Below are 28,000 nucleotides of genomic sequence, written 5' to 3'. Positions count from 1 at the left end.
CATCTACATCACTCTGCATGCTTTTACATCAACTGTCAGAGCACTGTATTAAAGGGCAGATCTATGCAAGGATGTGTGTATATTCCACCTGAGTGCTAACATACCTTTATGTTTAAGGTCAGCAACCTCAACCTGTGAAGCACAGCTCAATATGTGTCACTACTGATAAGCAACAACCTTACTTATGTCCCATTGGACACATTAGACCACAGACATCATTGACTTGAATGATGACTTTATCTATATACATTATATTTTTTATTATTCGTTGTTTCTGTTAGCGCTGAGGTTTGAGAGTTATGTTGCCTCGGCATACCCAGGTCTGGACGACTATTGGCTGTACTTTTCAGGCCGCAATAGCGCAGGGCACACTAACACGATATGTGGGTATCAAGTGAAAGTAACATTTTTCATTATTCTTCCAAAAGATTAAGCTGTAGACTACTCGAATACAATAAAACAGAAGATTCTTTGTCTACCTTTTGTGTGTAAAGGGCCGAAATTAGTTTTCGCTTGCATGTGCACAAGATGCATTAAAATCACACAAAATCACAGTCAAACAGGACACATTAAAACATATTAACATATAAAGAACATTGCATACGTAATTGTTGCATTTGTTCCTTTTTTCGGTGTCTGTCCTAACATAACAACACACATAGCTGGTAGATTTTGGTAGAGTTTTGTTTTATTTTTAAGAGAAAACATCAAACATTGCTCCAGTGTGTTTGTAACATTATTTAAGGTTGCTTCAATGTATATGGCAGGCAGTTAGTTTTGTGACATATAAAAGCAGAGTAGGCAAGAAAAACTGGGAGACACTGTCAGATTTGAAATTCAAAGCCAAAGGCTATTTCCTGGAGGAAGTACGTTGTGGTGCAGATCCGGTATCGGTAGGTAATGAACTCGGACAAGTAGACATGATTTTTTTTGTTCATGTTTGGCCAGCACTGCCTTCTGTCTCATACCAGAACAGACACACATTAAAGACACGTCATTCATCTTGAAAAACAGGCTCATAATGAGACAGTCGGTTTTCAGTTTACCCCGACTATTTTGGCATTTCAGCACAGAAAACATCCAAGCAGCATGCACAACAGAGGAGAAGGCAAACCAGTTGAAACACACAACTGGGGTTAGCTGTGTGTTTCGACTGGTTCGCCTTCTCCTGTAAACTTGACAAAACATCAGCAACTTTTCAATAATCCATGTCCTTTCTATTTCAATTCAATCCATTGAGTTACTTTTTAATTGATTGAAAAAAATACATTGCCTTTTGTAATAACAATACAACATACCACCTACTTTTCTGTTTAGAGTGTATTATTATAATAGTGATTAAAAGCAACAAAATGCAACTTCCTGGAGAAATATAGCTGATTATTGAGTCTCATCCCCGAATCATCAAATACTAACACTTTGGGTTGGCAGCTCAGGTTGAACAGCAAACCAAAGTGTTAGTATTTCACAACCTGGGGATTAACTCAACATTTTTTTCCCCCGGAAGTTACATTTTGTTGCTTTAAGCAGTTTTTGGGCCAAAATTAAAACTGAAAAGCATATTCTTATTGTAGATATACTCCCACCGTAACCACCCATGCTAATTAAATGATCACAAACTAATTGCCAAGTGGTGAATTTGGAACCTTCCAACCTCTTGGGCTCTGAGCAGTTTACTTGCCTTTGTCTACTTGCTAATTGTTGAGTTGAAATGGTGATTTATTTTCATGTGTATCTTCCCTTTTATGAAGATATAGATATATGTGAGCAGAGCTGTGGACCTTTTAGAATGATCAGAAAATAAAGAATTATAATGTTTGCATATTTGACAGTTTATGGATGGAGTGTACAAACTAACTTTGTTTTTGTAGTTTCCGCAGGTTATGTGTAATGTAAAAAGACAAAGTTTTGTGTTCTGCTTGGGTTAGGCTGCATAGAGTGTATGTGTGCATGTTGGAAAGAGAGTTTGGAGTCACCTGGCCAAGGTGATTCCACTGAATATGTGTGTGTGGTGCATTATTTGTGTGTCGCACTGAGTGCCTTTACCCCCAGGCCTGTATTGAAAATTAAGTTGATTTTCTGCGAATTTATGCTCGTGTTGGACAAGTTCATGTACTTCTATGTCGATTTATGTGGACATATAAATGTGTGTGCTCTATGTCCTCCAGCAATGTCAGACCTGGACCCTGGGCCACATTGTTGATTAAGCCTTGGTTAAATGTCAAGGTAGATAAGAGAGTACTTCCGAGGAATCTATAATTCTTTTCAGCTAGTAAACCGACTGCAGGGACTATATGGGTCTTTTACTAATTAGACAGAAAAAACAAAACATTCAACTTGTGGATTTCAATCACTAATGGTATAAAATATGGACAGAGCTTCTGGGTCCTCTCTGCATTCGTCCTAATGGTAAAGGCCACTGCTGTCAAAAACAAGTTTGTTTATATGTAAGTTTATGAGAAAATGGCCTTACTTCTCACTTGATCTATTACCACAACAGTTTCCTAATGAGATCTGATGAGTCTCAATCGCTAGTTTCAAGTCTTCTTCAACACAGCATGACGTTCATTTTGTAAATCACAGTCCTGTTAATTGAAATAGACGTTAAAAGTACCCTGCTTTATCGGTTTAGGGTGTGGTTACTTTTTGATTGAGAAGTCGCTATTATGCTGTGTCCTTGGGTTCTTACTCAGATCCAACAAGGACATTGCACACTTCCGGCTCCAAAAAACCAAGATAGCATCGTCCGTAATGTCCTGTAGTCTACAAACCAATGGGTGGCGTCACAGTGAGCTTACAGTTGACTTCTCATCTTTGCTATTTTTCCACGAAGCCCGACTTCACCGACACATACACAGATGACATCACAGTAGTATGGTGACATACATGGTGAACAATTACCTTTTTATCTTTTCATCACTTTTTACTTTATGTAGTGTTTGTGTTGTGAAACGTGCAGTAGCAACAACTTTGTAGTCTTTGCGAGCATGCGTTACAAGCCTACTCCTCCTGTGTCTTTTCAAGTGCCCTAGCTGTTAAATCAGCTGCTGTAGTTGCTTGTGAAGTTCACAGACTTGACATACAAACATCTGTTGGCTGCAGGTGTCAATGTTTTCCCAAGCAAACGCACTGGGACTCGTTAAGATTGGAAGTCAGGAACACCGACTCGGAAATATAAACATCCGACTTGCAATGGATTGCAGCATGAGTGTTGCTGCTGTGATTGCACATCTTGGGTATGTCGCTTACAACAGAAGTGTCTACCAAATCAATAATTGTAAATGTAGTGTACTATTTGCTGAGTAGAGTCATTGTATGATATGCAACTTCAAGGGGTGGAATCATGCTCACTGTACCTTTTAAAGTGTGAGTATGCAGACCATTGTTTTTCTCAAGGACACTTAGACAATGGCTAGGACATCCCTAGCCATTGTCTTGAGGATCAAACTACCACTGTTGCTTTCCAGAGCAGCATTTCTAACACTGAAACACTCTGACACACAGGTTGCTTGGTTTCCACACATCCTCCTCTGCCCTCCTTTCTCCTCTGTCTTAGTCCTTTCCTCCATATCTCTACCAAGTCAGGTCGTATTTCAGAGCACCTTAAAACCCTTGAACATCAAAGTGTCAAAACCTAGGCCTACTTTTTTTCAAAAGACTGGCCAGGGCAGCAGGCATTGGCTCAACTTGGCATGCAATGGCGCATGTTGGCCCACACTGGCAAGAGAGTGGTACCGTCTCAATGGCTGCCAAGTCACAGAGGACTGCCAAGCCAACTTCAAATGACCGCTCTCTCCTTCTCTGCTCCTGTTTCACTCTCCCCTCCTCTTTATTTTACTCTCCTACAGCCATTGTCTGTTCCTCTTCCACACTCTCTTTTTGTCTCTTTCTACCCGCCGTCTTTATCTCCTGCACCGAGTCTGTTAATCTGATGAAGAGAAAGGTTAAACATTTGGCTGGCATTAGAAAACACCCTTGTGACAACTATGTGTGTGTTTCTTGTGTGTGAGCGTCCACAGAGAGTAGATTTATCCTCTAATGCAAAGAGAGACAGGTGGTTTAGCTTACTAGAAATACCTCAGGGGAATAGCTGAGAGAGATAGAGAGGGAGAGAGAGGGGCACACACAAAGAGAGGACAATAATGGGAAATGGCAATTCAGCCTTTTATTTGACTTCATCAACAATAGCAAACAGGTGAGAATTGCTTCAGGGAAAGTGAGATTGAATAATGATGACAAGACTTCCGTAGACAAACAACAGATTATGTTGTGTAGTCAACCACCAATCACCAAGCCATTAACAGGAATCCAAATAATACATTGGTTGTTTGTCAGTGCCAAAATTATCCACATGAGTATTTTCTGATGAGGTACCTCTATGGTTAAGATTACTTGGTTAAGTTTTTTGCAGCTGAAACTACTTTTTTATGGTCACAGAAACATTATGGTCAAGCTTAAAGGTCTAATTTGTATGACCGTTACTGAGTCTCCCAACTCTACTCAACCTCACAAATACTGCCACTTTGGGTTTGTTGGCTTGGCCAGCCACCAACCCAATACGTCTGTATTTGACGCTTTGGGTTGTCTTACAATTTGGACCTTTAAACGAAAACCAATCTTGGCTGCTGTTAAGGATAGGATGCAAAAAGTGGTAAAACTCCATCCATCCTGAACTCCTCTCTAAGGGTTTTAACAATTTGATCAATAAAATGTTCACTGACAACATAACATGTTTGCTGAGATTTCTGTCCTATGATAGCCATCGTATTCCTATATTATAATACAATATATGCTTGTAGCAGCTAAAGCTAAATAGGGCAGGCTCAGATTGAATTTTAGGTTAAAGAACGTTTGTAGTGTTGGTTTAATATGTGAAAATCCGCAGTGACTTCTTGGGAAACAACCTGCTGTTGTTGTCTTTCACCTTTATTACAAAATTGACAGCAGATAGACACAAGGAAAGGAAGGTAGAGAGAGATGAGAAACAAAGTCCCCCAACAAGACTTAGATCAGTCATCTAGAGCAATCTGGGGTTTAGTATCTTGCTTAAGGACACTTTGACATGCAGATGGAGTCAGGGTCAATTAACCAGAGAGCTAACCGTCCCCACGACGAGTGGTGTAATCATTCATCAACCTATCAAATAGTAAAAAATTCAGGCAAACAGACAACTTTTCAGTCATTCCCTGCCAACAAGTCAGCTAGCTATTCTGCCTGCCTCTCTGCCATCAAACCAACAACCGCCACCCTACCAAAAAAAGCATCCTGCCAAGATTTCACCAAATACAACAACCAGACACCTACCCAGTTGGCCTGTAAGCCAACCATTTCACAAAATCAATGCCTGAGAGGCCAGCCGGTATTTCAGCCAGATAGTCAGTCATTTTCCCACACAGAGAACATGTTACATTTCCATTTAATGCGATGTGTTGAAGTGAAGAATGGGCAAAGCCAGAGGCATGAAATCTCTCATCTCACGCTACCTTGTTCACTATCTAACACTCATTATTTTGTTCTCTCAGAATCCTTTTCTCGATCAGCTTGTGCTCTATCTTTTTTATTCTTTGTCCTCTTCTGTATATATGTGTGTCCATCTTCTTTTTGATTCTCTTTCTCCCTGACCCTCTAGTCGAGGATTGCAGGATAGAGGTTAGGGGCAAAGTCTTTCGCACAATGTTACAGCCTCAAAAGTAAACTGAGACCTCTCACTGTGCGTATCAATTCCTTTCTAAGTAATGTGTGTGTGTGTGTGTGTGTGTGTGTGTGTGTGTGTGTGTGTGTGCGCGCACTGGTGTCCTAATCATAGTAGGTGTATAGAGGGTCTTGGCTAGTCGCAGCATGCCCTCTCCCCCTACTGAGGTCCTTATTCCTGCAGAGAAAATTGATTTTTGCTTTTCGTTTCTCCTCCGTTCATTCCTCCATCCTTCTCTTCACCTTCCCCTCCGCCTTTCTGTACAATTCAACCTTCTCTCTCATCAGCTTCTCTCTGCTTTTACCTCCGTCTATTTACCCTCTCTTCCCCATCCCTCCAATTTAGATACTTTCTCCTTGACTCTCTCTTTACCCTCTCCTCTTGCCATCTCCTTCCCACCCACCTACTTTCATTTCTTTCTCCCTCTCCCGCTGCACATCTCTCTTCGTCTCTACCTCGTGTGTGTCAGACAATGTTATTTTCCAGTTATTGTCTCCTGAGAGGGAATGTCACTCCGCCTCAATACTGTTCACCTTTGGTTTCATAAGAGTTTCTCCAGGTTGTCCCCCCTTTCAAGCTAATACAAACCCACACACTACAGCAGTCACTAGAGATGTGCAGTGTTTTGAAAACAAGCAGGAAAAGTACAGAGCCACAGAAAATCATTAAAAGGAGATGGAGAACTCATTCTTACAGCTACTACCACAAAGAAGTCAGAATGGTTTAACTAGGAGTCATCACATATTTCTTAAAGATAACCACAGTGTTCTTATATATGACAAAGGAGACCAGTCCTCTTCTATGCCTTCTGCATACAGGGCAGGAATGTAGACACCACCATCACAGATCAAAACTGGCTGTGTATTGAAGCTGTTATACTGAATGACTGTTATTATGGGACTGCCAGTGAGATTTTGATATTTGAATTCATGTAAACTAATGGATTGTGCCCTAGAGAAAGATGTAAGACCTGACAAAAACAAACAGCACTTCATTTGGGAACATTTTAGAGGATTTGTAAATGTTCCACTTTGGCTTCCCCGAGTGGGAAAAACAACTGAGGCAGACAGCAAAGCATGCCGACACCCCACACAGTGAGCCAACTCACGGGAACTGAGGAGAACAGCCACACATCATTTTAAAACCGAAATATTTTTTTGGCCCAGTTGGGTAAAGCAAGAAAACAACAACCTGTGAACACAACGTATCATCACCTTTCACATTAAAGGCTCATTTAGGATCAACGTAACCTATGGATACGGACGGAACCCTTTTGGCTTTACCCTGCGTTCATTTTGTCCTTATTTTTGCACATTTTCTGAAAGCTTACGGATGCGGACCAACAGAGCAGTACCTTCAATAATCGTTAGGGGCAGTGAAGCCAATAGTTCAGGCACGACATGACAACAGGACGTGAGGGATACGTTTTAAAAGTTGGTGAGAAGTTTTAAACATCTGCAAGATCTTACTTTGCCCGGTCACAGAGACAAACAGTTACTACAGAACAGCTGGGAGGAGATTGGATGGGAATTAAATGTGAGTTGGACGGTGTCAAAGGAAAAGTGGAGTTCTGTACAGGGTCGATATGACTCTGAGCGGCACCCTCTGGTGGTTGTATTGTAACATCCATGTCTCCATGAAATTTACATGGAAGTTTGTGGGCAGTGACGGTTTTTGTTTGAAACTGACATATGTAATTTTGGACGTAAAGGCAGCAAAATGAGCCTTCATATGGCAAACCTGTTGGTTAACAGTTGCTTATGTATACATCCATAGCAGAGCATCAATATAATTCATTTGGAGTCATTTGTCCACCTGATGAATCTAACTCCAATATTTACTCTCCTTTTAGCTCAATTTTGGTCTCCACCAATTCTTAAGGGAGATATCTGGCCAGCAGACAATGCTCTACTGTGTTCACCAGCTCATCTGTTACTGTCTTTTGTCTGCTGTTTTGTGCAGAGTAGGTGGTGGACAGTGGGTTTTGAGAACCCCTTTGATTAAAACAGCTGCCTGCTGCAGACGAAAATGAAACAAAATCAACCAAAACAGTAAAGTTGTGGGGTGGACAGCCCTACAATAAGCTGAGCACTCATTATAAAAGCTCTGTAAGTGATCATTCTCAGTAGGCTTCTCATTATGAGTGACCTCTTTCCCATTGGCACATTGTTTTCACACTGTGATTTGATTATTTGTAATTCTAAAACATGTCACTATGTAAGGATCTGATGTTCTCATTCCTCATCCCGCCTACAAACGAGTGATTGGTTGACTGTTTGTCCAGCATAGAGAAACAGCCATCAGCGAGCTCATCACCAGACCCATTTGAATCTCTGGACAATTTAGAGATGTGGGCCACGACTCAGACGACTGAAACCAGCTCATACATTTTGGTCTACGTAACTAGAAATCAAAGAACTTCATCAAATGTTAATGTTTTTGTACAGCATTCAACAGCAGCTGAATGTTCCAAAGTGACGGGAGCTCATATATGTCCTTTTTCAGACTGATATCACTGGTTGTAAAAAAGTGAAGGTGTGATGTCTGAGTGCTTCAGGGTCTTGTCTGTGACCTCAGAGAGAATAGGACATATCTTTTGCCAGCAGCTACAAAAGCTCGGGGCAGAACCAGGGCATACTGCATGAATTAAAGACATCTGGGCCTTTTTGAAGAGGTCCTGAAAAGGATCAATGCTGAGTGCAAATGGCAATCATTTCACCTTGGGCCAACAAAGTTCTATCTTGTATTTAAAAAAATAAGTTTGAGATTTTCAGCCCAACAACAAGGCAAAACAACAAGTGGGCTTCAGTTTTTCAGTTCAGTTTTCATTCAGTTGTCCTTTATTGCCTTTGGGAATGACTCTTGTGTGAACTCAGAAGATTATATTACTCTGTACCAGGAGGGCTGGTACAGAGTAATATAATCATCTGAGACTTCTGCTATAAACTACACTTTTACCACACCATCCAACATTCAAATGCTTTTTTAACAGTCTTATTCTTTCAGTATAACTATTTATCTGGGCCCTAATAATGTAAAACACAGAGATTTGAAGAGCATTTCCAAGTTCTTTCTAATATACGAAAGAAAAACTGGGTATTTAGAGTATAAGATTTCTTAAAAACCACATCATTTTTATTCAGGTTTGTTGTTTCAAGATTAACCATACAGGCCTAATGCAGAAAATAGTAACTAGTATTTATCAAGGGTGTAGATACACAGGCAGATCATGTAAATTACAACAAATAGATAAGATAGATAAACACCAATACACATTTACTAAGCCTTTTGCTACATGCTCATTTAGTTGCTTACTGTTGGAACTGTAATTTGTTTTTTGGTAAAATTATTATAATGAGCTTTTAGCCAAGCTTTTTCCCATTAAAAGGTCCAAATTGTAAGATAGTTGATTGTTGAGCCCAAAGAGTCCGTATTTGGCGAGTTGGAATGAGACTCACCAATCAAGCATCTTACAAATTGGGCCTTTTATGTGGGTATGCAGCATGACTATGTTGCTACATGATTAGCATGTCCTTATGTGGTGTGTGTTGCTCGATGCAGTATGCCCCTCTGGTGTGAGGGACACTTGGACGTGATTATTTTAAAGACCATCAAAATTCAGTAAAAGTGTGAGCTTTCTTACCTAAAAACAGATATTTCTTCCTCACCAGTTCCTGTGTGAACTATCCACCACTATATTAAAAACTAATTACACAGTCTAGACACAGTCGAAGGGAGGATTCCTTCTTGGGATATTGAACATTTTCCACCAATTACCTTGTGTTGATAACCACAGAAGCTCTCAGTTATTTGTGTTTGTTTTCTACCTGATCTGTATGCGTTTCCGACAAAGATCTCACCTAGAGACCCGCACACAGTGAAACAGTGAGAAAATGAGAAAGAGTTAAGACTCAACAGCCTCCTTGGCCATACTGATTCAGCTGTTTCACTGTCAAATAGATCATTTGTGTCTATTCTCAACTGTGTGTCTCTAAAAATTAACTGCTGTTGATGTTACTTGAACAAACCTTTCACTGTGATTTGCAAATATCTACGCAGCGTGGGTGTCAAGGTGAAACCTCACACCAATTCCTGGAAAGTTGACATACTCTAGAGAAGATTCACCATTGAACCTTGGCAGTATATGGAGATCAATGAAATATCAAACTGTACATGGAAACATTTTTGTTTCAGATTACACCAAAGACAAATCTGATGTATTTATTATGCCTGCATAAACCCAACTTCACCCAAGAACTGAGCGAGGTGTACATAAAGGGCAACATCTTATGGTTTCCTTGTAACAGCAACAATATATATCTGATCAAGTGCAAAAATTACATTTTAAAGTACATTCTCCCTGTGGCTTTCTAGGAATAAAATGTGATCCAGTTGGTAGCTCCCTGCTAGGATAGGAGGTGCTGTGCCTCTGTGTGTGTGTGTGTGTGTGTGTGTGTGTGTGTGCGTGTGTGTTAATAAGAGACCCTGAGACAATGACAGACACCAAACCCTAATTAGGTTGTCATGCTGAGAGAGCGAGGGAAAGGCAGAAAGAGAGGGAGAGAGGGAGAGAGAGCTTATTAAGGAGGATAGGTGTCAAGCTCTGGCAGGAAAAGGAGGTGGGAGGAGAGCAGAGGAGGGGGAGGATGAGGTGGAGGGCGATGGAGGGAGGTAAAGAGAACTGGGTGCAGACAGGGAGAAACAGGAGGACTGGGAGAGTGCGAGGACGGTGGAATGGGAGCAAGAAGCCAATGACGAAAAACAGGAGGTAGATGGGTGAGAGGTGTAGATGACAGAGGCAGCTGGTGAGATGAAGGGAGATTAGAATAGGTGTGGGAGTAAAAAGGAGTAGGAGGGAGGAGGTGATGGAGGAAAGGTGCAAAGGGAAAGGAAGAGGAGACAGTAAAGGTGGAGAAGGAATCGGCTGCAGCGGAGGAAGACAAACAGGATCAAGTGGAGAGGGGGGATGGTGATTTATGGCACAAGTCAAGAGGAGAGCGGCTTCTCTAGTGCAAACAGTTTCAATGGTAGACCATGGAGGAAGTGACACAAAGAGGGAGGAATCACTTCATATAATGAATTTGGGTTAAAGAATAATTCTGATTATTTACAAGTTGGGCCTTCCTTTCATAGTTTTGTCCATCATTCCTATCAGTTTTGATGACAAACCATGTACGATAAGTGCTGAATTTTGGGAAAATGCTAGTGTTGCTACAATGAAGACCAGTTGTCAACAAGTGTTTTGCATGATTATCTAAAGTAATGCATTTGGACTTAAAGCCAGAAGTGAGCTCATTTAGAAGTACTGGAGGTCAAACCGAGCTAGGAAGTCATTCTATACTTGGTGGTATATGGTCTTCAGCAGCCGTTCACTTAGTCGCTATGGAAATAGCTCAGCTGTCATCACATATTCATATACTGTATATTGTCTAATATTTTGTTGCATATATGACAACCTGTTAACACCTAACTGATGCTCCAGTTATTTTAGAAGCATTTTTTGTTTGGACAGGCTACCTGGCTATGTAGCTATATACCTGTCTGCCTGCATTCACTCTGCCAGTACACTCATTGCGAGTCTTCCACAAGGCTTGGCACACTATTAGCGAGGTAGTGGCACCAGAACGGCAGAGAAAGTGCTTCCAAAATGTCCCCATACTAACATGTTTAGGTTCATCGTGATAATGTTAGGTGTTTTCTTAGACATGAGTGAGACATGAGGTAGCATGTGTGTCATGTGTTCAAGAGGAGTGGCTCTGAAAGGAAGGCCTGAAGGGAGTGGGTGGGATTTTTTTGGTTGCATACCTGGCTGCTCTTGCTTGTTTTTTACAATCCTACCGTCCCTAGCTTTAAGTCGCATGATGACAGCTGAGCTATCCCTGTAACAAATGACAAAACTACATCTATTGATGATGTATGGCTGCAATACATGGCTTAAAGCTCTGGAAGCTGTAGTTAAGAAACCTTTAATATATTATCATTCACTGAGGCAACATCCTTTACAACCATAGTCAAAAGGATTTAAGGGGAATGCAGGCTGAGAAACACTAGCTCTGCCAGTGCCAGAGGCTAAAAGTGTCTTCCAATGATGTGTTAATTGAGTGTATTTTACATAAATGGATAAAATTGAAATGAGACACCAACAGCCCCCTAAAGCTCTCAAAATTAACTTAAATTTAACATAAATCATTGCAAATACCCGTCTTTGAGTTTGCTCATCCCTATGGAGACTGTAGGTAAAAATATTTACCTTTTTTTTTTTTTTTTTTTTTACAGATTTACATGAGGACATATTTTAATTCAGTTCATTATGCGAACACACACAAACACACCCTGTTCACTTGCAGGTAAACAAGACTGTGAGCCTTGTTCTGAGCTACAAAGCCAACTGGTCCAGTTTGTGAGTTCCCCACCACCACCACCACTGTAGTATCAAACAAATTCACACACACACACATACATACACGCACGCATCCATAAAGAGCCACATACTGTAGGACTCAGGCCAAATTCTGCTGTGGTGCCAACAGCCATATTGCAAATATTCAATTTAATAAACTGGCAGCATTCCACATAACTAGCAGGGCAAATGTGCAGGTGCATACAAACACACACACACACACACACACACACACACACCTGCAATATGTAGACTGAGGAGAAAAGTTTTGATATTCTAAACAGACCTCAGTAAATGTAATGATGTAATGGTAAACTGTTTCAGATGATAAACTCCTAATGTGCTACCGACTGGGTAAAAGTAATATTCTGATGATAAAATAGCACAATTTTTGAAATACAATTCATCTGTGTCTTGAAATATCGATCGCTGAGGGCAGGGGGCATTTTCTTCTCAAAATGGATGCTGAGCAGTTTTGAATATGAGCTCCCAATCTCTTTATTCTAGCGCCAAAACGGTGCTGCTTTTTGCTACTGCAATGTAAATGGGCCACCTGGGTAGAGACAGAACACTCAGAGTCAGAAATCTATTCCAAGGTTGTTCCCGTGTGATGAAATCAACAACACCGAAGCAACTCCAGGAGCACTGCTGCATGTCAGAGTCGGGCCAAAAATATTTTGTTTGCAAGCTGGTTAAATCCACGCTGTGTTTGTTTAGTCTTATGAAGCAAATGTGCTGTGGCTGGGAGAGAAACTTCAAAATAAAGTCTGTGTTTTGCTCAGTGTTCTTTGACCTAGCTCCCATCTGGGGAGAGCAGCAGTATTTATGTGATATTCACAAAGTGAGAGCAAAACAATGCATCCAGCAGAGCAAGTAACCCAGACCAGTTTTCAGTCATTTTACTTCACATTTGACCTTTGACACTATCAAGTAATTGGTCAAAATCAATTTAGAGAATCATGTTTTAATCTTACCTAAGTACACAGGTGTAAAATCCATTGTCTTCCAATTCTGCAGATCTGAACCAGATGGAGTCTTCTTCTTTACTCAGCCTGTGGCCTGAGAAGATGATAGGCTCCTATAGGACACAACACAAAGTTAACACATGTTAGAGCAGTAATAAAATAACAATGGTCATTGTTAGTGTTTTTTAATAAACAGACATCTGGTGTGAAAATAGTAATAGAATAATATAGAGCTAAAAGGCATGGCATGAAATGTAAAAGCACCCTAGATGTATTACACATTATGGATATCCACAGGACTCAATCTATACTTGAGATGCACAAGACATGTTTCATCAGGTCTAAATGTAATCCAGCTAAATCCTGTTTTACCATTCAGACAGAATGCACACTGCTGGGAAAGGGGGACGTTTTATTATAGCACATGGGACCACAGTATGATTTATCAGTCCCTCTAGTTGCTGTGTATCAGCCATTATTCAAACAAAAGCAAGCCCAAAGAAAGAACAGATTCTGGGTGTGGATCCCAGTTACACTCTCAATATTGTTTACATACAAGACTGTTTTGGGGTCACTTTTTCAGTATGACTACATTATGCTTGGAGTTACTAAGTCATATGATTTTTTAAATAAAAATCCATCTAATCTGATGGTACATTATATCCTGCTCACTGGCTGTAATAGTTGACCCAGAGAGATTCAATTAAACAAACCTGAAGATGTCTTGACATTCTTCAAATGAAAACACAGTATGCCATTTCCAATTTATTTCCATTTTATCTGATATAGGCTTATATCATGATAACATTAAAATTCATATGCAAACTCACAGTCTGAATCTTAAAAGGTGCAATAAATAAAAAAAGTTTGAAAGATTTAAAAAAAAATAACTAAAATGATCTTCTGAAATTGAACATTTAAGAGTTTCCAAGTTATATCAAAGACGTCTACGAACTGTGTCACAGAGAGTAAGCATACTAACCAATTAGCCCTGACCTGTCTGTTCTGGTAATAACCACTCAAAGTGCCCATCACAGACCACTAGATGCACTGCTAACTGAGCTAACTAGCTAACTGCAGCTTCATTTGGCAGCAGTAAGTGGTAACTCTGGTTATATGCTGTCCTCTATTTGTTTGGAGTGTGAATTCAAAAGGTGGTCAATTCTTACATACAGCACCTTTTAATTTTTACATTTAAATAGCACATCTTCAATTTAACTTACAGCCTTCAATCCTTTTTTTTGTTTGGTTTTTTGACATTTATAACAGATGTTTCATTTATGTATATATTACTGGTTATATATTACGTTTTTTTATTTATTATGTATTTGTTTATTTATTTCTTTGTTTATGTGTTTATTTTGGTGGGGGTGCCATTCAGGCTGGGGTATGGAAGGTGGGGAAAATCCAAAGACTGTCAGGAACGTCATCTTTTACATGGATAAATAAGAGTACTGTGCTTGTATTGTTAGGTTAAAACTATCAGTCTTAAGTATTATAAATGTATGTAAATCCTGCTGACTTGCTGTTATTCTTAAAGCAGCACTATGTAGAAATTGGCATTTTGTTTGATTTAGCGCCCCCCACAGTTTGAGTGCAACACCACTGTGGTAAATACAAATCCCAGGTCTGTAACAATCAGTCAGATGTAATGTAGGTGCTAACTACAAACATTCTCAATGTTATGTGTTGAAGTAAACATTTATGTAACACTGTGATCCTACCCTCTCACTAAAGTTACATAGTGCAGAAACAAGTGATAGGGTGGTGGAGTGGCTGAGACAGAGTCACCCTATTACAAGAAACAATACCATCAACATGATTTTGAAGCTGTTATTTTAAGGTAAAAAGGTTACATAATGTTGTTTTAACCTAACCTGCAGTATTCGAAAAATAGTTGAAAAATTATCCAAAAAAAACGTATAGCCTCATCCTAAACATTAGACCATATTAATATGTAATATTTATGCAATATAGCTTCGAGACACTAGTGGCAACGCCGCTACTGAGCAGCACTCCAATCTGTGAATGAGGAAGAATCAATTTTTTAAAACTGATTTACTTTAATGGACGAGACTTTATAAAAATGTAAAAAGAATAAAGAATATTTTAGTTAATTCCACTGACATACTTTTATTTTCATGACTGCAAAGTCTCCAGGATGACTGATGACCATGCAGTGAATTTCCAGTAAGGAAATGTTAAGAATCCCATGGTAACTAAAATGTCTGTGTCATGTTAAATGGCTACAGTACAGTACTGTCATTACATCCTGCTTGGTGATGACAGTGCTTAATCAGTGTTATTCTGTTTCATTAAATATAGTGTGGCAATGGTGTGACGTACAGAAATTACAAATCATTTTAATTATAAATGATTATAATTTTTAATCTTCATCATTTAATTATAAAAATGAAAAAAAGAAAAGAAAATTGGTACCACATCAGACAAAAGAGGTTTTAATTAGATTTTTTTCAGTTTCATTGTCAGTGCTGTACCTCCTCTCTTTCCTATGTGATCACTGACTATTCCGAGTCATCTTACCTCTGCATCTCCTTTGTTCTTGTACCAGATGAGGCGCAGCTTGGCGTTCATGGCCATGGTGTAGTTTGTTCGGATGTAGCTGTAGAACAAGGCACATTTGACCTGAACAGGCTCACCGGCCAGAACATGGTATTCCTTCAGATCCACCGACCAGTCTATGCATCCATCCACTGTGAGAAGAGAAAAAGAAAGAAACAGAAGAATATTGAGAGTGTGCTGATAGATAGACAGTTTACATTGTAGAGTGAACACACTACAAATACAACCCTGTTTTAATTGCTTGGGGAGAAACACTGACAGAAACTCAAACTGGTTAGGTATGAAAAACATGAACAATCATCAAAAACACTATAAGACTTAATATAAGGTATGAAAAATGCTTGACAGGGAGAAAGGGTGATGGAGAATGAGAAACAGAAAGAGAAGGAGTGAGAGTGACAGGGAGATTGTTTCATCTTGTTTCTGGCAAAATTGTTCTTACCTTCAAGGCAATAAAACATTGAATATGAATTTGAGAAAGTGTGTGTGTGTGTGTGTGTGTGTGTGTGTGTGTGTGTGTGTGTGTGTGTGTGTGTGTGTGTGTGTGTTGTCTATTGTGAGCATACTAGAGGGGGCAGCAGCATAAATATTAAAAGAGATACAAATATTGGATTTATAAAAAAGGAAAGGAATTGTACTTTAATAAAAAACAACATTTATACATGTTCAATGTTTTAATTATATTTTAACAGTCTAATGTTATAATTTTTATGTGATCATACTATTACACTGCATTCGCCTGTATATTTATTGAAACTGAACTAGAGAGGAAAAGTAATAACGGCAGACAAATTGGGAGAGACGTGACAACAGAGATTGAAGGAGGAAGAGGCAGTCGAGATGAAATAAAAAGAGAGAAGAAAGCAGAGAGGAAGCGGCGATGTCGGGGTGAGATCAGGTCAACCGGATCGGACAGAAAACATGTTGTAGATGGAAGACAAGTAGGAGCTGGTGAGACGTGGAGGTCAGGACGGAAAATGACAAGGATCTTTCCCAAATGGACTTCCCCCTCCTCCCCAGGCCCACCCTCTCCCTCACCATCTCCACTGCTCCTCTTTCGCCCCTCTCTCCTCTCTGTTCTTTGCTCCTCAGACTTCTTTTTTTCTCCCTCATGGGCCGAGGATCCGATAGATGTTCTGTGTTTTTAACCGAAGCCCTCCAGCACTTGAATTATAGCCTCTACCCTGCAGCAATAAAGCCTCTGGATCTGTCATCTGCCCAAACATACCTCCCCAGACTCATATCCTTGTTGTTTTCTTGCTTGTTTACTGTGCAGCTCTGGCATAACCAGTGGGTATATAAGGAGTGCAAACAAACTCAAAACTAAACTTAACTAAATCAAACATTATCCAACATATCCATGTCCATATAATACTTATCATATTCAAATTTTTTCTTCAGTTGCAACAGTGTGAACAGGAACTGTTGGTAGCCACAGTAGCCCGATCCCGCGTGATGCAAATGTGCCAAAATGTAAACAAATAGGCTATAGGCTAAAAACATGCAGGTGTAGACAGTTTAACGAGTCAGACATTTTGCATGGTCCATCAGGTTTGTTGTGTAGTGCAGGGTTGACTCATCTGGTGACTGATGTTGCACAGGTGTTGGTTTTTATATTGAACCCTGCATCTTGCATGTCATGAAATGTTGAGCCAAAGTTAGAGACTCGCAAAGAGAAACATTTAATACCTGCACAGCTTTATTTAGATTCAGCTTTCATTCTTTCTTTTCTTTCTTTCTTTTTTGTTTGCTTGTTTGATTTTTTATTTACTTATTTGGAACACTGAGGATGTTTATGTGTTTTTTCTTATGTTAAAAAAAGAAGAAAAAAGGTCGACTGCTAAATTTCCTCTTTGGTCAAACAAAGCTGGCAGTTTCTTTATGTAGGAAAGAAGAGCTGGAAAGATAACAGAGGTGTGACTATTTACTAGTTTTTAAGGGTCTAGTTGGAGTACAGGTGTTGTTGGAATATAAGTCTTATGTGAAAATGGATGATTTGGATACTTTTCAGAATGTGTGGGATTAAAAGGGCATAGTCTTCTATGCAGTATGTGAACGACTATTGTCACAAATTGTGGATGTAGAGTATTTCTTATATAAATCACTTATTTTTTAAAAGCTCAAAACTCTTCTTTTTCTTTCTTTCTTTTGGTAGTGTTAATGTATTTATTATTTTTGATTAAAATGGAAATAAAGAGCAATTTGATACAGAAAATGATGGTAGTCTTAGTCTGTAATAACTCCTTATCAATACAACATAATTTAAATAGGCGGGGTGGAAAGCGCAAGAGAATGAACTGAGTGACTTACCCAATGCAAGGTTTATTAGAAAGAAACCATTAGAAACCAGTATTTGACCAATAAACAAAACAATTGACAAAACTAAAAATGAAATATGTTAAACTTTGGTGAGCTCATGGCTCACACCATGTAGAGACTTCCTCACAAATACCCAGTGGTGGAAGATGTATTTCAATCTTTTACTCAAGTTAAAGTAGCAACACAACAGGTAAAAGTCCTGCATTCAAAATCCTACTTAAGTTTTTAGTACCAGCTAAAAGTATCAAAAGTAAAACTCATTCTGTAGAAAATTGAGTGACTGATATATTATTAGATCATTTATCATTAGATTATTAATATTGCATCAATTCTGTTGTAGCTTTAATAACTTTATTAACTATTAGGTAGTTTCAGCCAGTGGTTCCCAACCTAGGGGTCGGGCCTCTCCAAAGGGTAGAAAATAAGATCAAAAGTTCTGCTATGCAAATTTGTGTCATTTTTCCAGAACAGAACTTTGGTCAAATCTAATCTAAAGAGTTTTACCCCTAAGAGCCTCAGATATCTATTTAAATTAAACCACATGAGGAGTTAAGAGGGGAAATGTCTGGTAACAACTCGTGGTCACGCAATGATTCAATTCAGGAAAACTTTATCTATTTGGATAAATATGCATACTGAAAACAAGCTATGAAATTAAATACCTTGGGAAACGGCATTTAAGACTTTAATATTGTTTTTAGGGCCTTAATTTTCGCTAAATTGATTTATCAACTTTTATACACCCTGGAAGTCAGACATTTGATGCTGGATGTGGATTGTTACAGTGTAAGTGAATGTAAACATGTTCTAGCACTCTGTAAAATGTGTCAAGTGTAATTTGTGTTGAGTTCAGTCACTTCCAAAGATTTAAACGCTTCATTTGCATGAGTTTGCGACGCAAATTTACAACCACACACTTAATTGGTTACATTTATAGATTTAGCAATATGTATTAAGTCATAGAGAGGCAGAGGAGATTTACTGTAGTGTCGCTGTACACGTACACACACACACACACACACACACACACACACACACACACACACACACACCTCAGCAGATTTATTGCACGCACAATCACTCTCTCACCCCGTAAATGATTTAGTACTCTTCCACGTCTCTCACTTTGACTCTGTCTCCCTCTCTTCCTCTGACACACACACACACACGTGCCAGACACACAAACACACACATACAGTATTTAACAGCAGCCATTTAATCATTGACACGTTTGCCAGATATTTAGAAGATTACAATCATAAAACATCACAGTGTGTGTGTGTGTGTTTGTGTGTGCGTGTGTGTGTTTTGCAAGTGTGTTTGTGTGCTGTAAATTAAGTAATGAATAGACCAGCCTTGGCTTGGTGGTTGTAAATTAATGAGCTGACACAAATTGAAGGTGTGAGTGTGGCCCATTCAACACCTAACACGGAGGATCACACACATACACACACAAGACAAAACACATATACGCACACACACACACACAAACAAGACAAAACACACACACACACACACATTGGTGCACCCAGGGCATTACATTAATAGAAAATCACATTAGTTTGGTCTGCTGGACTAATGCCTCTTGTTTTAGACAATGTTTAACACAGGTCACACACATACATGCACACACGCTCACACATTCTTATAAACACCCAGACACATTAGAACGATGGGGCCGTATGTAGCTGCAGGTCATAACCAAAGCAAACTCCCAATAATTCATTCATCGCTGCCTCTACACGTGCTTGTGCATGTGTATTAATCTGTGTAGGTGAGCGCATGTGCTCGAGTGGGCATGTGTATATACAGCCTGCAGTGTGTGTGTGTGTGGGAGTGTGTGTGTGTACGGGCGAGTGCAGCTGCGTGTGTCTGTAGACATATTAAATGTGTGGGCGAAGTGTTAGCATGGGCAAATATATCATCCCCGTCAGCTCTATCTGCATATGGATGCTCCCAAACAGCCGGAAGAAAATAACCCTGGATAAATGGCAAAGTTTCAGAGTTCGGGAAAGTGCAGAGAGTTTTCGGGTAAAACACACGCACACTCAGACTCACACGCACACACACAGTGACACATCTAAATAATGGGTTAGACTATTTCTTTTCTCCAAAAAGAAAATCGACCAATGAAAATACTGAGAACAAAATGGTTCTTTACCTTTTCTGTGATGTCTGTCTTTGAAGAGACATATATGACATATTATATGTTACAAACCATGTCTTGGGGTGAATGAAATTAAATGGCAGTGGACCAAACACAAATGTTACGTAAAATTTTGGGTTAGCTGTTATTATGCTACTCCCGAGTGTTTCTAAAGCCAACATATTTGCTTCAAAATAGCTAAATTACTTCATTTAAAAGTCCTTGTAATGAGTATTACTTGAATGGCAATAGGTCCCTGATACTGTAAGTCCTTATAACATTATTATTAAAATTAAAAAGACTGCATAAGCAATAATAATACTATTGTAAACATGTTTATTATCAGATATTTATAAGCACCTATACAAAACTTGTTAACAGATAGACTGCTTCAGAGCATTACAATAAACCTTATAAATGTTCTAATAATTGTTTCTAATAGAGTAATAGTGATTTAATAAGGCTGCTGCTCCTGATATTATACCTGGCCGTGTACTAAAAACATGTGCCAACCAGCTAGCTCATGTTATTGCTGACATTTTTAACATCTCACTCACACAGGAGACTGTTCCCTCCTGCCTCAAGCCAGCCATCATTGTCTCTGTACCTAAAAAGTCTGCAACATCCCTGCCAGCCTGGACCCTCACCAGTATGCATTCAGAACCGTCAGATCCACAGAGGATGCCATATCCACTGCCCTTGACTCAGTCTTCTAAACACAGTTGCATCAGAGGGGAGGAGCAGTTGAACAGTTTTAGGTTCTTGGAAATCAACATCACAGAGAACCTATCTGGGTCATCACACATCACCAACCTGGTTAATAATAAACCCACAAATGGCTCTACTCCCTTATGGAACTGAAGAAGGCTAAATTTTGTAAATTTCAGAGTGAAGTTCTCATCAAATTTTACAGAGAAGCAACAGAAAGCATCCTGACTGGGAATATCACGGCCCAGGACAGGAAGGCTCTACAGCGGGTGGCTATAACTGCCCAGAACATCAATGATATCAGCGAAGTATGATGTCTGCACAGAGCTCAAAGGATACTTAAAGAGAACACCCACCCCAGCCACAGTCTGTTCACCCTGCTGCCATCTGGCAAGAGATGGAGAAGCGTCCACTGCCATACCACCAGGTTACTGAGCAGCTTCTTTCCTCAGGCTGTGAGACTCCTGAACTCATCCTCAACCATAAAAAAGTTATTTTTTCTTGTGTAGCATAAAGGGACTACATCTTACAGTTTTGTTTATCAGCAAAAGAGCTTCAGCAGCGCTGTAGATGCTGTAGGATGGGAGTGGAAGGATGTCTGTGAACCTTCTGAAGTGGGTCACCTTGTTCATGTGATGCTAATGAATGCTAATGTCTTTTTTTTACTGATGTTCAATGAAGGTGGAGGTGGTGAAGTGCTACACTGTAACAGCCTGTGGTGGTCACTGTCCATGGTGCTGAACTTGTGGGACATGGTATTAGAAATAGGAAAGCGTCTCTCTCTTACACTTAAAAGAGGTTTAACAGTTGATGAGAAGTATGTGAATAAATTATTTTAACAGAATCTTTCGATTAACGTTAAAACTATTGATCTAGACATAACAAGTAGTAAACCGCTGGTGCTTTTGTTGCAAAAAAGTTTGGCTGTTAGTTCTCTTTAAGTTTGTCTCTTCTCTCTTTTTTCTCCATTTCTGTGTTTTGTTTTATATTGCTTTTATCATGATGCTGTGTTTTGCACTGTGAGCTCACCAAGGCAAGTTATTAACAACTTTTTGTTCTGGCAATGAGTTAATTCAACTACTCCCACCTTGACTCAATACTCTCAGATCCCAATAATAATGTTAAAATGTATATTTGACGTGGGTGGACACAGAATATTTTCCTTCTTTGGACCACATTTTCAGATTTGTTGTCAGACTGGATATTTTTTGCTAGTACTAACACAATATTTGTCCTTTTTGATTCTAGGTTAGCAGTTAAAGTGTTGGTGTGATGAATTAAAGAACCTTCACCAAATATACTTTATTTATTTTTTGTCAGTGGCACTCTGCTAACAGTAGGGAGCTCACTAACTTCCTTCACTCTTCTCACTTTTTGAGAATAGAACGACTGAATACCAGCTGGCTGAGGGCTTTTATGGATTTTATCATGCCCAGAGGTTGTTTTTCCAAACATAAGTGTGAGCTTTCCTGAAAGACTACAAATGGCATGAAATGAATATAGTTTCACGGTCAAACTGAAAATGACAAACATTAATGTTTTGTCATATTTATTAGGAGGTCTGTGAGCTGTGGAGTTTGTGCAGGTTGCAGCATATTCAGTTCAGGCCTGTCACTCAAACATAAAGCCCTGCAGAGCCCACAGCCTGTCTGCACACCTCCCACAATCCCCTGCAATACCACTACAGCTGCTGCCATAATAATAGCTTGACCTGACCCGACGTGCGCACAAAGACACGCACAAAGACACACACAAAGAGACACACACACACACACACACACACACACACAGGTAATGATCCCGACATTCACAAACAGGTTCAAACACGCATGCAAGCTCACAAAAAAAGCAGAGGGAGGGAGTCAGACACACACACACAAACAGGGCGCACGGCCCAAAAAAACACAAACACAAGTCTATCACTACTGCAGGGCAATTTACACCCAGGTGAGAGGAGAAGAACAGAGGGAAAGAAAAGGAGAGAAAAACAGAGAAAAAAGGTGAGAGAATGAGATTACAAAGAGGGAGAGAGAGCGCACACCATTTGGCCCAGTGTTTTGTGCTGATGTTCAATTTCAGCACACAGCTCATTTGACGGTTACTTCTTTTCTCTGAGCACATTTTATGACAATAGGCTTTAGCCTGGATAGAGCTTTATTTATATGGCGAGAGGACATTCTGTATGTGTGTGTGTGTGTGTTGGTGTGTGTGAAAGAGCAAGATGAAGCGTGAGAAAGAGGGAGACGGAGTGTGTTTGCCATTTTCAAAATGACTCCTCAAAATGAGTTGCACTCTTGCACAAACCAGCGGAGTCAATGCTACAGACACACACGCACACACACACACACACCAAAGCAATCTATTTTGTGAGCTGTATGAATATGGTAATGCATGTGTGGGTTATGGCCTTCATTCAGTGCAATGGAGTTACAACAGCATCTATCAGCATACAAGGCTTGTAGAGCCACACAAGCGCGCGCACACACACACACACAGTAAAATGCTCAAGTTAATGTTAAAACACACACGCACACACACACACACACACACACGCACACACACACACACACACACGCACACACACACACACACACACACACACACACACACACACACACACACACACACACACACACACACACACACACGTCAGTGCTGAATAAATGGACTTGACCACAATCTGGCCTCTGTCTGATGCTACCAAACTGACTGAAATGTATTCACCCTCACATGAGAAAACACGCACACACATTCACACACACTCGTCTTTGCCTTTTAAACAACCCATATTGCTGAACAAAAGAAACAATCAAGTGACATTTATTAAAACCAAAACTTTTGCTGCAAAAACACAATTTAACTTAATCGGTGTATTTTAGCGATGATCAGTGCCTGTGTGTTTGTATGGAGCGCTGGCTTTGTTGGACAATGACATAGCGACAGCACTAACAAAATAATATGCTGTTCCTCTCACAGCTGAAAAAGACCCTAGGCAGCTAGACAAAGTCAAAACATTTCCCTGTCCCAAATCACCTTGTTTACATGCTGGATGAAACGTACCTCATTTAAAAAACCTGTTGAATAAAGAATGGTTTGGTTTGATTGGGTAAAGGCAGGTTAACCATAACCTCTATAAATCATCAGGGTCAATATCTAGCAAATAACATTATCATATTTCTGAAACCATGCTTGGATTTCATCTATTTTGAAAGAAACTCTAAAAAGGACCAATTTGTAAGAAAAGTTGAGTCTCATTTCCAACTCACGCTTTGGGAATGTAGGTTGGGTCGGCCACCATCCCAAAGCGTTTGATCATGAAGGAAACAGATTCTTAAACACCTCTTTTCCTAACCTAAACACTGGTTTGGTACAGCTGGTTGTAATTAAAAGACAAAGGAGACACATGTAGTTGATTTCTTACAATTCAGCCCGAAAAAAAACACATCTGTAGTCATCATGTATGAATGGTATGATACAAAAGACAAATACCTCTGATTTTTTAGGTGTAATATTGGTGTACCAATTCATTATAGACTGTTGCAGTGTCTGTCTTTGGCCAAATGTAATTATTCTTTGCAATATTAATTCCTCAGTGACAATATTTATATGTATCATATTTCAGTAAACATTAGGGGTGTCACGATTTCGATTTTTTATCGAAATCGATCGAAATTACGTCACGATCTCGAGCATCGAAGTCAAAGAGAGGATCGACGATCCCCCCCCTCCCCGTGTACAAAGCTACGCACACTACGCAAAGTTACGCAAATGACGCAGCACATTGTAGCCGACGCCGCTAGTTACCTATCCTGCAGGTTATGACACAATGGCGAGTGCAGATAAAGGAGGAGACGCGGCACCGGAGCTTGAAGCAGCTCCTGCTTCTCTTAAATCACATGTATGGAAATACTTTGCGTTCCCGGTGAGTTATGTCGACGACGTTCGCGTTGTTGACAAGAAGACCACAGTGTGTAAGATATGCTATGCGCGTGTACAATACCCGGCCACGGGAAACACTACGAACATGGCAGGACACATTCGCCGGCATCACAAAGATGTAGATTTGACAGCTGGGAAAGCACCATCACTGGTCCAGCCAACTATTCAATCCTCGTTTGCAATAAAACTTCCACAGACCTCAGCTCGCGCAAAAGCTATAACTAGCGCTATAGGGCTATTTATAGCAGCAGACCTGCAGCCTTACTCGGTGGTGGAAAACACGGGATTTAAACATTTAATTAGCGTACTTGAGCCACGCTACAGTATGCCCAGCAGGTCGCATCTTACAACAAAAGTGGTTCCCTCCATGTATGAAGACGTTAAAGAAAAAGTTGTGAGGGGTCTGAGCAATGCAGAGTTAGTTGCCTTAACAACAGATGGCTGGACCTCAAGAGCAACTGAGAGTTACATCACCGTCACAGCGCACTACGTCAATAAAGATTGGGAGATTGAAAGTCCAGTCCTTCAAACTCGCCCCATCTATGAAGCACACACAAGTGATAATCTGGCAGAAGTGCTAAAGGAAGCGGTACTAGAATGGAAACTGGACAGACAAAATACAACCATCCCTGTGACCACAGATAATGCCAGAAACATTGTCAATGCCTCAAATGCAGCTGGATTGTTGGATTTGTAAGAAAAAGAAAAAAATCAAGAATCGAATCGAATCATGACCCTAAAATCGAAAATCAAATCGAATCGAGGATTTGGAGAATCGTGACACCCCTAGTAAACATGACTGAATCCACAAGCCACTATACATACAATCATGTGTGAATGAATGATGAAGTAAACAGCGCAATCTCAATCCCAACACACTTAATAGGAGAGGTTGGTTCATGACCCAACGCAACAAACAGATGCCCATCCAGAGTCCACATCCAGAGTTGGTTGGTATGGTTTTCAGTGGGTTAAACACACAACCTCCACACAGGAGACCTGATTTCAAGTCCTGGATGTACTTAGTCCTGGATGTAACTTAAAGTCAAAGTTGACTTTTAGACTGAAGTAACTGAGCTTACATAGTCATTTTAACCCAAACCATGATCTTTTCCTGAACCTATCCGAGTAGTTTTGGAGCAGAAGTAACAGTCCAAGAGCAAAACAGGTTCTCACTCCCAACTTGCCAAATACAGCAGCTTGGTCAGTGAACTTAACCTTTAAACTATGACGCTCTGGCTACCCCTCAAGCATCAGTTTTGGACATGTAGGACTCCGTGGTCAAGTTAGCACTAATATGTTATATTCAACATCCCGTTCAAAATAAAGGCTCTCTTGGCCACTGACCAGGCTGTTGTATTTGACATGTAAGGACTGAGAACAGGCTGAAATGTCAGAACATGTTATATGTTTGTCAGCAAGTCTAAACAAAGATTTCATAATTATTATTGCTAACTTGACCAGGGATGCCTGCGTGTGCAAAACTAACACTAGTGAGGTAAGTAGAGTATCATAGTTTGAAGCCACTGACCAAAGCTTTCATATTTGAAGAGTTGGAAGTGAGAATATGTTGGTAATAAATGTAACATGAACTATCCTTGTTAAATAAACAATAAATATAAATGGAGATGTAATGTACAGTTAGTCAACCTAGATTAATTTGATGTGACTCTTGATATAAGCCTACGTAATAATTTGAGGTGCGTGGTTTCAAAGCACAGTGCTTTGTACAGACACAGTTCCATGACTACTTGGTAAAGCTGCAGCAAAGCTGAAAGAGGTTTGGATTCTGAGGAAAAGTTAACTGGTTTGAGTGTACTTGCCAGGGGGCTCTGTGTTTTGTGCTATTTTTATTTTGGTGGTAGAGGCCAACCTTCAAACACTCACCATTTGTATCTGTTACATTTTTTTAATGAGTTTTTTTTTCCAGCAAAACATTTAAGGCATAGTATGGTTATCTTCTTCTTACCAAAATAACTGGTTTACTAAATATACCAGACCTTTCAATTCTAGTATAATAGTTTTAAGAGAACTGAACTGCTGTCATCTGTTTCCTCTGAGAGGAAGCTTTTGTGGCAGAGCTACTTTGGACTTATCCGTCAGGAAATTTTCAGAGTTGGAACAGAGAGGGCTATCTTAAAGAGAAGGGAGAAAAATTGGATTTGATTGGTCAGGCTGGAGGCTAGGCTCACCACAGTTAGAGGAGCATTTCCAACTGGGTTATAGTTGTTCTGCCATGAGCCTCTCGAGTCATTCACTTAGCTTGTGCCACTAGAAGTTGATTCATGGAAATGAGCCTCTGCATATCGGCCCATGCTGACATTTGTGAAATATGCTTAAAAAGCGGTTGCTTGCTTTTGTATATGAGGTCATGAAACAGAATGACAAATATAAGTGGGAAGGCCAGTGAGTGACAAGACAAAAGGAGAGAAGGAAGGAATGTGAAAACAAAGGAAATGTAGAGGATGAGGGAGTGGTTTCGACAAGAAGTACTTAACGAGAAGTAATAAGTCCCATTTTCCTGGGAAGCAGAACACATTGGCCTTCTTATTAACCATAATAACTCCAGACGAGGTAAGCTATATAAGTGGATGGATGAATCGGTAGATAGAGGGAGGGACAGAAGGAAGACAGAGAGGAGAAACAAAGGAGGTTTATGTGGATGAGTAAAAAAAAGCCATATTTAGAGAGATAATAGTCGGTAATGACTCTCTGTATCGAGTTACCTCTCATTGAATAATGATGGAGTAAACAAAGGTAAAGGGGAGGAAGATGAGAAGACGAAGATAGCGGAAAAAGAAAAGACGTTTGTAGCATTACAAACATAAATACATCAGTGTCAAGTTAAACGTGGTACCTATGGTATAATTACACTAATGAATGAGATCAAGGAGGAGATGACTGATGATCTATCTCCCACCAGAGGTAATGTTAGTGTTTCTGAAAATTAAGCTCATGTTTCCCATTAAATCAAATGCCTCCCAGTGTAATCCTCTCCTTTCCCCTCCACCATCTGCTGCTGATTCAAACTGTACACTTTGTAGCTTGATCCTCATGTAAATGCACTGCTTCCTCAGCTATGCAGTGGATTTAAAGAGAGGAAAACATATGCGAATGGAGAGAAAAATGGAAAATGCCAAAACTACATGAAATGCAAAGAGACACCGACGTCATAGGGTTAGCCGGGCGCGCAAAATAAAGACAAATGGGAGATGACATGGGAATGTGAAAGGGTTGGAAATAGATAG

General features: G+C 39.9%; 1 protein-coding gene across 1 annotated transcript in view; it reads right to left on the bottom strand.

The window, feature by feature from the left end:
* Positions 1 to 28,000, bottom strand: part of il1rapl2 (interleukin 1 receptor accessory protein-like 2) — a 429,626-nt gene that overhangs the window by 150,736 nt on the left and 250,890 nt on the right. Inside the window, exons 3-4 of the mRNA XM_073487133.1 lie at positions 15,602 to 15,771; positions 13,067 to 13,170 (exon numbers count right to left, since the gene is read on the bottom strand). Coding sequence (XP_073343234.1) covers positions 13,067 to 13,170; positions 15,602 to 15,771 — 274 coding nt within the window. The remainder of the gene's footprint in view (positions 1 to 13,066; positions 13,171 to 15,601; positions 15,772 to 28,000) is intronic.

The sequence above is a fragment of the Pagrus major genome, chromosome 18, assembly GCF_040436345.1.
Source record: "Pagrus major chromosome 18, Pma_NU_1.0".
Classification (NCBI taxonomy): Eukaryota; Metazoa; Chordata; class Actinopteri; order Spariformes; family Sparidae; genus Pagrus; species Pagrus major.
This window is presented reverse-complemented; position numbering and strand designations above follow the sequence as displayed.